At 46.3% G+C, this 12970-nt stretch overlaps 1 protein-coding gene across 2 annotated transcripts in view; it reads right to left on the reverse strand.

Annotated features, from left to right (window-relative positions):
* Window positions 1–912: 912 nt before the first annotated feature.
* LOC121549496 (apoptotic protease-activating factor 1-like) overlaps window positions 913–12970 on the reverse strand; it is a 73383-nt gene continuing 61325 nt past the window's right edge. For both annotated transcript variants that reach the window (XM_041861297.2, XM_041861290.2), the window contains one exon: window positions 913–1713. In XM_041861297.2, the coding sequence (XP_041717231.1) occupies window positions 1567–1713 (147 nt within the window). In that variant the 3' untranslated portion in view covers window positions 913–1566. The remainder of the gene's footprint in view (window positions 1714–12970) is intronic.

Below are 12970 nucleotides of genomic sequence, written 5' to 3' on the forward strand. Positions count from 1 at the left end.
GAGGGTGGCGCCGTAGTGATAAGAAAACATGTACAAATTTACGAAAGCAAGATATATACAATAAAAAAGGTATTGTACACAAAAAAAACAGGCTCGATTGATATAATTAGTGTATAAAATGTCCTAAGAAGTATTGAACTTGATGGTAAACATAGTCAACAGCTGGTATTCGGACAATAAATGCCTTTGGTCAAGGTTTGAATTATTCATTGGTTCTAGAAAGTAGGCTTAACCAATACAATTTTTTAATGCATTTATGGGGGTAACCTGATTTGTTGAGGACATTGCAAACCAGCCAGGTCACCTGTGATACAAGTCAGTATTCAACGTCCATCCATTTCTGAGGACGTCGGGAGATGACGTGGAAACCGGCCAGTAGGGGCAACAGAGAGCGCTGTTACCGTCAATTAGGTTTTGGTTTTGCTAGGGGGTTGTGGACAGGGATGGCAGATGGGTGTAAGCATCTGCCTCTGATTCCAAAGGTTGCAAGTTTGAATCCAGCAATAGAAAGTTGTTTTTGATATTTTAGTTTTAAGCCTATCCCAAACCTTAACCATTCAGAGTTCATGCCTAACTTTAAGAATTTGGAGTAATGCCTGAACTTAACCTTAAACACATTGAAATTTGATGTTTGGAACATCTTTGAAATTTGACGTTTGAGAAACATGGATGAATGTCTAATTCTGACGTGAGACTGTGAGAACTGGTTGCCGCAATTTGTTTTACCATGCTGTGTGACGCTCCTCAGCCCGGCAAAAAAACAAAACAACGGTGGTGGGGCAGCTTCCCCACACTGCAGACTCCATCTTTAAGGCTTTAGTTAGGTTTAGACCTTTACATTTGTACATTTTAGTCAACAGGCTCTTATCCAGAGTGACTTACAGGAGCAATTAGGGTTAAGTGCGTTGCTGAAGGGCATAGACAGATTTTTCACCTAGTCGGATCGGGGATTCGAACCAGCAACCTTTTGGTTACTGGTCCAACGCTCTTAAATCGCTAGGTTCCCTGCGCCCGAACTTCACAGGGAAAAATACATGTACTTTGTTTAAGACGACAGATAACATGGGAAATTCTTTCACTTTCACATTTGCATTGTGCCACTACATCAACAAAGCAAAAGACTCATTGGACACTTAGAAATACAGAAATGATTCACTGTGTTTGACAACATCACTATAGAATCACAACAGATAATGCTGGTGCATTTCATTATAGTATAGATTTTCCTAGTTAAAAAGAGCATAGAAAAATCTCTCCATATTGCATGCAATTTACCCCAGTGCAGTAAGAATCAAATGTATTTTTTCTAGCGTCCCCTGATTCAATAACAAAAGCATAATAGTTTTTTCAGGATATCAATTTTGTTGGGATTGTTTTGACTGTTATGGCAGGCAGAAGAAGGCAGAGCAGTAGAAATGATGTATTTTTTCCTTTAGCAGATCTCCTGTTCTTCACCTGCTCTGATCTGATCTAAACACGCAGGCTAGGCAGATGCCTAATGGACATTCAGATCAATGCAAGGAGAGGAGACGAGAGCTATTTAGACTATTGAGCTATGCCTCCCTCTCATTCCACCTTCTTCAGGATGTAGAGGATTCCGATGTTGTCGATGGTGACGAAGGTGGAGAAGTCAGGTGACACGTGGATCCTCTTCAGATTGGCTCCTGTCGGGTAGAAGGTCTGAAGGGCCTCCCCTTTCTCTACATTCCACCACTATGAGGGAGAGAGAGGGGGGCGAGAGAGAGAGTGAGAGGGTGAGAGAGAGATTTATCAGTTTAAATGTGGCTCTAAGCTCCCACCCGCAATAACATCTGCTAAATATGTGTATGTGACCAATAAAATTTGATTTGATGTACAGTACCCTGTAAGAGCACTTCTGATGAATAGATCAGTGATGCAGTTCTTGTCAGCCACACATACATATACACACACACACACACACACACACACACACACACAGAGAGACACACACAGAGACACATATACAGACACGGCTTTGCTAACCGATTCTGTTTAATCGTCCCTGCTAAGCTGTCATTTTTCATTGAAGTTCCACCTCTCAGGAATCCACTATCAAAGACACCAAGTAAATCATATAAAGTGTGTGTGTGAGTGTATGTACACGAGGGATCTCAAACGGAGACATGGCAATCGTCCACATTTCCCAGAATAATATTCACTTCAAGCTCTTTTATCAAGCCAATGAAAACAGACAGTATCATCATGCCACTTATCTCCCTGCAGAACTTATTTCCACTTCCTCAATTCCAGTCATTAGTGGAAGGGAGAAACCTAGCAGCTTTTAAGACCCAGCTGCTATTGTGGGTCTGAGGAAAAACCAGGCCAAATCAGACTCAGAGAGAGTGTGTGCAGCGTCAACTGTTGCAGTATTAGTAGTAGTAGCGGCAGATGCATTGTACCATCGTACTCGAGTACACACATACACACACATTCTCTCACACACACACACACACACACACACACGTACGCACAAAAACAACACACACTAACATTCATTATCATAGAAACTCCTCAAATGCACACATTTACATTCCCCTGCAAGTACAGCTTGCTTTGTGTGTGTGTGTGTGTGTGTGTATCTGACTGTCTCCCACTCTCTACCCCCCTCTCTCTAGTCTATGAGTGTGAGGCCCATGCTGTGTAATGGCTCTCTGTACACTACAAACCTCTGTAGGGGTTTAGGCCACGGTCTCTGGAATACCAACACCACTGTGTGTGCAGTGTACGGAGCGGGCTGCAGTGAAGTGGGGTGACTGAGCTCCATAGGGCCTCACGCTGACTATTCTAGATCTATGAAGACTGAGGAATGGAGGCACTCATTAAAACAAATAGGAGGAACAACAGGATGTTTGTTTTGTCTTAATGAGGTATGCTTCTGTGGAGAACAGAGGGAGGGATGGAGGGAAGGAGAGATGGAGGGAAGGAGAGATGGAGAAGGTCCGGTAGGTGATTCCGTTTCAGATCCCTGCGTGTCACACACACACACACACATACAGCTGTTACATAACCCTGCAACGACAACAAGACGAAGGTCTTCAATATTTAAGACCACTAAGACCTCTCTCTCTCTTTGTCTCTAAATTCATCTCTTTCTCTCCTTCTCTCATTTTATCCTCTCCCCCCTCCTTTCTTTCTCACTCCCTCCATCTCCATATAAATATTTGGAGAGAGAGAGGGGAGAGATAGACAGAAAGTGAGGGGAGTTAATAATAAATGTAACCCTGTACTGTAGCTGTAAATTTGCTGATTCTAATCCCAGGCTGGGCAATACAGATATGGACCCATGGATATAGATAGTTACTGCTTTCAGATGTTCCATACTGCCGTTGTCCTTGAGCAATGTTCTTAACCCTGGATAACTCTAGGTAGTGCTGCACTTGGAGTGGTGTGTGTGTGTGTGTGTGTGTGTGTGTGTGTGGTCTGCCTGTTGACAACAGAGAAGAAGGTTTCTGTAGTAATGGATGGATAAAAAAAGAAAGTACTATTCTTCCTATTTGACAGCTTCTCGTGATGCAGGAGGCGATACCCCATATTGAGAGAGGAGAGAGGGCGGGATGGAGGGAGGGAGGAGGCGATACCCCATATTGAGAGAGGAGAGAGGGCGGGATGGAGGGAGGGAGGAGGCGATACCCCATATTGAGAGAGAGGAGAGAGGGCGGGATGGAGGGAGGGAGGAGGCGATACCCCATATTGAGAGAGGAGAGAGGGCGGGATGGAGGGAGGGAGGAGGCGATACCCATATTGAGAGAGGAGAGAGGGCGGGATGGAGGGAGGGAGGAGGCGATACCCCCATATTGAGAGAGGAGAGAGGGCGGGATGGAGGGAGGGAGGAGGCGATACCCCATATTGAGAGAGGAGAGAGGGCGGGATGGAGGGAGGGAGGAGGCGATACCCCCATATTGAGAGAGGAGAGAGGGCGGGATGGAGGGAGGGAGGAGGCGATACCCCATATTGAGAGAGGAGAGAGGGCGGGATGGAGGGAGGGAGGAGGCGATACCCCATATTGAGAGAGGAGAGAGGGCGGGATGGAGGGAGGGAGGAGGCGATACCCCATATTGAGAGAGGAGAGAGGGCGGGATGGAGGGAGGGAGGAGGCGATACCCCATATTGAGAGAGGAGAGAGGGCGGGATGGAGGGAGGGAGGAGGCGATACCCCATATTGAGAGAGGAGAGAGGGCGGGGATGGAGGGAGGGAGGAGGCGTACCCGTATTGGAGAGAGGAGAGAGGGCGGGATGGAGGGAGGGAGGAGGCGATACCCCATATTGAGAGAGGAGAGAGGGCGGGATGGAGGGAGGGAGGAGGCGATACCCCATATTGAGAGAGGAGAGAGGGCGGGATGGAGGGAGGGAGGAGGCGATACCCCATATTGAGAGAGAGGAGAGAGGGCGGGATGGAGGGAGGGAGGAGGCGATACCCCACATTGAGAGAGGAGAGAGGGCGGGATGGAGGGAGGGAGGAGGCGATACCCCATATTGAGAGAGGAGAGAGGGCGGGATGGAGGGAGGGAGGAGGCGATACCCCCATATTGAGAGAGGAGAGAGGGCGGGATGGAGGGAGGGAGGAGGCGATACCCCATATTGAGAGAGGAGAGAGGGCGGGATGGAGGGAGGGAGGAGGCGATACCCCATATTGAGAGAGGAGAGAGGGCGGGATGGAGGGAGGGAGGAGGCGATACCCCATATTGAGAGAGGAGAGAGGGCGGGATGGAGGGAGGGAGGAGGCGATACCCCATATTGAGAGAGGAGAGAGGGGCGGGATGGAGGGAGGGAGGAGGCGATACCCCATATTGAGAGAGGAGAGAGGGCGGGATGGAGGGAGGGAGGAGGCGATACCCCATATTGAGAGAGGAGAGAGGGCGGGATGGAGGGAGGGAGGAGGCGATACCCCATATTGAGAGAGGAGAGAGGGCGGGATGGAGGGAGGGAGGAGGCGATACCCCCATATTGAGAGAGGAGAGAGGGCGGGATGGAGGGAGGGAGGAGGCGATACCCCATATTGAGAGAGGAGAGAGGGCGGGATGGAGGGAGGGAGGAGGCGATACCCCATATTGAGAGAGAGGAGAGAGGGCGGGATGGAGGGAGGGAGGAGGCGATACCCCATATTGAGAGAGGAGAGAGGGCGGGATGGAGGGAGGGAGGAGGCGATACCCCATATTGAGAGAGGAGAGAGGGCGGGATGGAGGGAGGGAGGAGGCGATACCCCATATTGAGAGAGGAGAGAGGGCGGGATGGAGGGAGGGAGGAGGCGATACCCCATATTGAGAGAGGAGAGAGGGCGGGATGGAGGGAGGGAGGAGGCGATACCCCATATTGGAGAGAGGAGAGAGGGCGGGATGGAGGGAGGGAGGAGGCGATACCCCAATTGAGAGAGGAGAGAGGGCGGGATGGAGGGAGGGAGGAGGCGATACCCCATATTGAGAGAGGAGAGAGGGCGGGATGGAGGGAGGGAGGAGGCGATACCCCATATTGAGAGAGAGGAGAGAGGGCGGGATGGAGGGAGGGAGGAGGCGAGTACCCCATATTGAGAGAGGAGAGAGGGCGGGATGGAGGGAGGGAGGAGGCGATACCCCATATTGAGAGAGGAGAGAGGGCGGGATGGAGGGAGGGAGGAGGCGATACCCCATATTGAGAGAGGAGAGAGGGCGGGATGGAGGGAGGGAGGAGGCGATACCCCATATTGAGAGAGGAGAGAGGGCGGGATGGAGGGAGGGAGGAGGCGATACCCCCATATTGAGAGAGGAGAGAGGGCGGGATGGAGGGAGGGAGGAGGCGATACCCCATATTGAGAGAGGAGAGAGGGCGGGATGGAGGGAGGGAGGAGGCGATACCCCATATTGAGAGAGGAGAGAGGGCGGGATGGAGGGAGGGAGGAGGCGATACCCCATATTGAGAGAGGAGAGAGGGCGGGATGGAGGGAGGGAGGAGGCGATACCCCATATTGAGAGAGAGGAGAGAGGGCGGGATGGAGGGAGGGAGGAGGCGATACCCCATATTGAGAGAGGAGAGAGGGCGGGATGGAGGGAGGGAGGAGGCGATACCCCATATTGAGAGAGGAGAGAGGGCGGGATGGAGGGAGGGAGGAGGCGATACCCCATATTGAGAGAGGAGAGAGGGAGGGATGGAGGGAGGGAGGAGGCGATACCCATATTGAGAGAGGAGAGAGGGCGGGATGGAGGGAGGGAGGAGGCGATACCCCATATTGAGAGAGGAGAGAGGGCGGGATGGAGGGAGGGAGGAGGCGATACCCCATATTGAGAGAGGAGAGAGGGAGGGATGGAGGGAGGGAGGAGGCGATACCCCATATTGAGAGAGGAGAGAGGGCGGGATGGAGGGAGGGAGGAGGCGATACCCCATATTGAGAGAGGAGAGAGGGCGGGATGGAGGGAGGGAGGAGGCGATACCCCATATTGAGAGAGGAGAGAGGGAGGGATGGAGGGAGGGAGGAGGCGATACCCCATATTGAGAGAGGAGAGAGGGCGGGATGGAGGGAGGGAGGAGGCGATACCCCATATTGAGAGAGGAGAGAGGGCGGGATGGAGGGAGGGAGGAGGCGATACCCCATATTGAGAGAGGAGAGAGGGAGGGATGGAGGGAGGGAAGTGTGATTAAGTCTCTGAGGAAAGAAAAACAGCTCCATGGTGAAAATGCTCATTTCTTTCTACCACTTAGATAACCCTCACACACTGTATACCACCCACCCACACACACACACACACACACACACACACACACACACACACACACACACACACACACACACACACACACACACACACACACACACACACACACACAGATACACGCATGTACACACAAAAACTCCTAGTCTCTCAAACACTCATCAATCTCTCTTGTAAATATCCTTAGATCGAAAGACAACCAACAAGGGATTAGAATAAAGACAACCATCAAGGGATTAGAATAAAGACAACCATCAAGGGATTAGAATAAAGACAACCAACAAGGGATTAGAATAAAGACAACCATCAAGGGATTAGAATAAAGACAACCAACAAGGGATTAGAATAAAGACAACCATCAAGGGATTAGAATAAAGACAACCATCAAGGGATTAGAATAAAGACAACCATCAAGGGATTAGAATAAAGACAACCAACAAGGGATTAGAAGAGACCGAATAAAGAAAGAGAATGAGATACACAATAGTGTGTGAGTTAGTGAGAGAGAGAAAATGAGTAGGAGAGGACATCACGCCACATCCTCCAAACTCCAACCTCTGAGAGAGAGAGAGAAGGGAGAGAGAGAGAAAGAAGGGAGAGAGAGAGAGAGAGAGAAGGGAGAGAGAGAATGGAGAGAGAGAGAGAAGGGAGAGAGAGAGAGAGAGAGAGAGAGAGAGAGAGAAGAGAAAAGAGAGAGAGAGAGAGAGAGAGAGAGAGAGAGAGAGAGAGAGAGAGAGAGAGAGAGAGAGAGAGAGAGAGAGAGAGAGAATATGCTTCCTGTTAAAGGCGTCAGCATGCTTCAGTTCAGCTGGCGCCTAGCCGAACTGGGCTAGCCAAACCGAGTGTTCGGACCCTTGTTTTCAATTTTCGCCTAAAATGACATACCCAAATCTAACTGCCTGTAGCTCAGGACCTGAAGCAAGGATATGCATATTCTTGATAACCATTTGAAAGGAAACACTTTGAAGTTTGTGGAAATGTGAAATTAATGTAGGAGAATATAACACATTAGATCTGGTAAACGATAATACAAACCAAAAAACATGCGTTTTCTATTTTTTAGTTTTTTCAACATCTTTGAAATGCAAGAGAAAGGTCACAATACAATAGTGCAGTTTAGGCGCAATATAGATTTTGGCCACTAGATGGAAGCAGTTTGTGTGCAAAGTTTCAGATTGATCCAGTGAAGCATTGCAATACTGAACTATTTTGTATCAAGTCTGCCCAAATGTGCCATTGGTCAGTTTATAGATTTTCAAGTACATAACTATAGAGAACATACAAAAAGGATATGGTAATACAAAATGTAAGTTTACACACTCCCAGGAATGTCATACATGATGGATCATTAGCTTATACACTAATTTTCACACATCTGGCCAGGTGTGGTGGGTGTGGAGCCAGAGACAGCAAGGGTTCAAACTGTAGAACCCAGTTCCTACATTTGAATATAAAAATGGATTTTATCAAACAAAACAATGCTATATTTTATCTCTGGGACCCTCAGGATGACAAATCAGAGCAAGATTACTGAATGTAAGTACATTATTTACCTTCAGAGGTGAATGTATCAAACCAGTTGCCGTGATAATTTTGTTGTTGTTTTGCACTCTTCTCAAACAATAGCATGGTATTTTTTCACTGTAATAGCTACTGTAAATTGGACAGTGCAGTTAGATTAACAAGAATTTAAGCATTCTGCCCAGATAAGACATGTCAATGTCAACAGTCATGCTAATCACATTAGTGCACGTTAGCTCAACCGTCCCATATACGGGACACCGATCCCGTAGTGGTTAAAAGACCTTTGCTTGAAAAACGAGAAAAAAGCAGCAATAGCACTGTTTGTCCATTTTGAGACACTTCCTCAAAATAGTCCGGTTTATTCTAAGATAACTCAAGAAATCTGTCATTAATTTTGACGTTTTTGCCGAATAGATCTTAGTTGTGCAATTTTACATCTAACTAAGATGTTTGGTGCAGTATATTTCAATGAAACAATGTGCATGAAAACGAGTCGTCTCTCATTGAATGACAACAAAGACTTCATTGAAGAATCCCTACTGTTGATCAATCACCAACGAAGGGGCGTAGACTTTGGCTTCGAATCTCAGCTTGCCTCCAGAAAAAAATGTGTGTGCCCGAACAGCCGAAAAAATCCTCACCGAAGTCCAAAACGAACAAAAACATCATCAAATGTCGTCATAATACACTACCAGTCAAATGTTTTAGAACACCTACTCATTCAAGGGTTTTTCTTAATTTTTACTATTTTCTACATTGTAGAAAAACACATATGGAATCATGTAGTAACCAAACAAGTGTTAAACAAATAAAAACATATTTTAGATTTTAGATTATTCAAATAGCCACCCTTTGCTTTGATGATAGCTTTGCACACTCTTGGCATTCTCAACCAGCTTCATGAGGTAGTCAACTGGAATGGATTTCAATTAACAGGTGTGTTTTCTTAAAAGTTAATTTGTGGAATTTCTTTCCTTCTTAATGCGTTTGAGCCAATCAGTTGTGTTGTGACAAGGTAGGGGGGGTTTACAGAAGATAGTCCTATTTGGTAAAAGACCAAGTCCATATTATGGCAAGAACAGCTCAAATAAGCAAAGAGAAACAACAGTCCATCATTACTTTAAGACAGTCAATACAGAACATTTCAAGAACTTTTAAAGGTTCTTCAACTGCAGTCGCAAAAACCATCCAGCGCTATGATGAAACTGGCTCTCATGAGGACCGCCACAGGAATTGAAGACCCAGAGTTACCTCTGCTGCAGAGGATAAGTTCAATAGAGTTACCAGCCTCAGAAATTGCAGCCCAAATAAATGCTTCACAGAGTTCAAGTAACAGACACATCTCAACATCAACTGTTCAGAGGAGACTGCGTGAATCAGGCCTTCATGGTCAAATTGCTGCAAAGAAACCACTACTAAAGGACACCAATAAGAAGAAGAGACTTGCTTGGTTCCAGAAACACGAGCAATGGACATTAGACCGGTGGAAATGTGTCCTTTGGTCTGGATTCTTAAATGGAGATGTTTGGTTCCAACCACCGTGTCTTTGTGAGATGCGGTGTGGGTGAACGGATGATCTCCGCATGTGTAGTTCCCACTGTAAAGCATGGAGGAGGAGGTATTATGGTGTGGGGGTGCTTTGCTGGTGACACTGTCTGTGATTTATTTAGAATTCAAGGGACACTTAACCAGCATGGATACCACAGCATTCTGCAGTGATACGCCATCCCATCTGGTTTGGGCTTAGTGGGACTATCATTTGTTTTTCAACAGGACAATGACCCAACACACCTCCAGGCTGTGTAAGGGCTATTTTACCAAGAAGGAGAGTGATGGAGTGCTGCATCAGATGACCTGGCCTCCACAATCCCCCGACCTCAACCCAATTGAGATGGTTTGGGATGAGTCGGAGCGCAGAGTGAAGGAAAAGCAGCCAACAAGTGCTCAGCATATGTGGGAACTCCTTCAAGACATTTGGAAAAGCATTCTAGGTGAAGCTGGTTGAGAGAATGCCAAGAGTGTGCAAAGCTGTCATCAAGGCAAAGGGTGGCTATTTGAAGAATCTCAAATATAAAATATATTTTGATTTGTTGAAACACTTTTTTGGTTACTACATGATTCCATGTGTTATTTAATAGTTGTGATGTCTTCACTATTATTCTACAATGTAGAAAATAGTAAAAATAAAGAATAACCCTTGAATGAGTAGGTGTTCTAAAACTTTTGACCAGTAGTGTATATGCACAAACTCTACCGAATGGCTGGGACGCATGCGGACGTCTTAACACCTTGCCACACAAAATATAGATGCTGGGGACAGTGTGTACATGTGGGGAGTACATGATGCGGGGGAGGACAGGGGCAAGGGAGGGAACGAACAGGACAGGGACACTGTACTTCAAGTACAAACAGAAACATACTGTACACAGCTCACACACTGATTACACACACACAAACTCTACAAGAGGAGCCTTATTTGACAAAGGTCTAATGACTCCCAAGAGAATACTGCAGCACAAGACATGGACTGTGTGTGTGTCCTCCATAAGAGCAGATGGTGCTGCTGATATGAACAGTATTACTGTGCTGCAATTTATTTATGATGGTGTTAGCGAAGCAGAAAGATGCAATGTCCTGGTGTGTGTGTGCACTATAAGCTGTGTTTGTGTTCGCGTGCGTGTGTTTGTAAATTGTGTGTGTGTGTGTTTGTGCCATCTTGAGTTCTCATAAGTTATAAAACTTTCCAATCCAACAGCACAGCTTGCTGTCCCCTCCTGCCAAGTCTTCTAAAATTAACACTGATGGTGATGATAATATCTGCATGGATATACTAATATAGAATAACAACCAGTCTAACGCACACACACACACACACACACACACAGAGATTAAATGTGTTAGTATACACCTTCGCCAAATACATTTAAATACAGTTTTTCACAATTCCTGACATTTAATCCTAGTAAAAATTCCCTGTCTTAGGTCAGTTAGGATCACCACTTTATTTTAAGAATGTGAAATGTCAGAATAATAGTAGAGAAAATGATTTATTTCAGCTTTTATTTCTTTCATCACATTCCCAGTGGGTCAGAAGTTACATACACTCAATTAGTATTTGGTAGCATTGCCTTTAAATTGTTTAACTTAGGTCAAACGTTTCGGGTAGCCTTCCACAAGCTTCCCACAATAAGTTGGGTGAATTTTGGCCCATTCCTCCTGACAGAGCTGGTCTAACTGAGTCAGGTTTGTAGGCCTCCTTGCTCGCACATGCTTTTTCACAGATTTTCTATAGGATTGAGGTCAGGGCTTTGTGATGGCCACTCCAATACCTTGACTTTGTTGTCCTTAAGCCATTTTGCCACAACTTTGGAAGTATGCTTGGGGTCATTGTCCATTTGGAAGACCCATTTGTGACCAAGCTTTAACTTCCTGACTGATGTCTTGAGATGTTGCTTCAATATATCCACATAATTTTCCTCATGATGCCATTTATTTTGTGAAGTGCACCAGTCCCTCCTGCAGCAAAGCACCCCCACAGCATGATGCTGCCACCCCCGTGCTTCACGGTTGGGATTGTGTTCTTCGGCTTGCAAGATCCCCCTTTTTCCTCCAAACATAACGATGGTCATTATGGCCAAACAGTTCTATTTTAGTTTCATCAGACCAGAGGACATTTCTCCAAAAAGTACGATCTTTGTCCCCATGTGCAGTTGCAAACTGTAGTCTGGCTTTTTTATGGGGGTTTTGGAGCAGTGGCTTCTTCCTTGCTGAGCGGCTTTTCAGGTTATGTCGATATTGGACTCGTTTTACTGTGGATATAGATACTTTTGTACCTGTTTCCTCAAGCATATTCACAAGGTCCTTTGCTGTTGTTCTGGGATTGTTTTGCACTTTTCGCACCAAAGTACATTAATCTCTAGTAGACAGAATGCGTTTCCTTCCTGAGCGTTATGATGACTGCGTGGTCCCATAGTGTTTATACTTGCGTACTATTGTTTGTACAGATGAACGTGGTACCTTCAGGCATTTGGAAATTGCTCCCAAGGATGAACCAGACTTGAGGAGGTCTTGGCTGATTTCTTTTGATTATCCCATGATGTCAAGCAAAGAGGCACTGAGTTTGAAGGTAGGCCTTGAAATACATCCACAGGTACACCTCCAATTGACTCAAATTATGTCAATTAGCCTATCAGAAGCTTCTAAAGCCATGACATCATTTTCTGGAATTTTCCAAGCTGTTTAAAGGCACAGTCAACTTAGTGTATGTAAACTTCTGACCCACTGGAATTGTGATACAGTAAATTATAAGTGAAATAATCTGTCTGTAAACAATTGTTGGAAAAATTACTTGTGTCATGCACAAAGTAGATGTCCTAACCGACTTGCCAAAACTATAGTTTGTTAACAAGAAATTTGTGGAGTGGTTGAAAAACGAGTTTGAATGACTCCAACCTAAGTGTATGTAAACTTCCGACTTCAACTGTATGTATGTGTATATTTTGAATATTAGCTTATGCTAGAGTGCATACAGGATGCTAGAATGAGCCTGTGTGGTTCAGTATGTGAGTATGCAGGCTTGTATACTGCACGTATGCTTGTGTGTATATACTGTGATGTCACGAGAGGCTGTGTCCTGGAGGGACGTTACATCCCCCTGAGGTGGCTGCAAACCCAGACAGCTATGGCTCCATCTGCTGGTATGGTCGGGAACTCCACCCCTCTATGGCCAATCTTCCCACGCAGCT

This window comes from Coregonus clupeaformis, unplaced genomic scaffold, assembly GCF_020615455.1.
Source record: "Coregonus clupeaformis isolate EN_2021a unplaced genomic scaffold, ASM2061545v1 scaf0058, whole genome shotgun sequence".
NCBI lineage: Eukaryota > Metazoa > Chordata > Actinopteri > Salmoniformes > Salmonidae > Coregonus > Coregonus clupeaformis.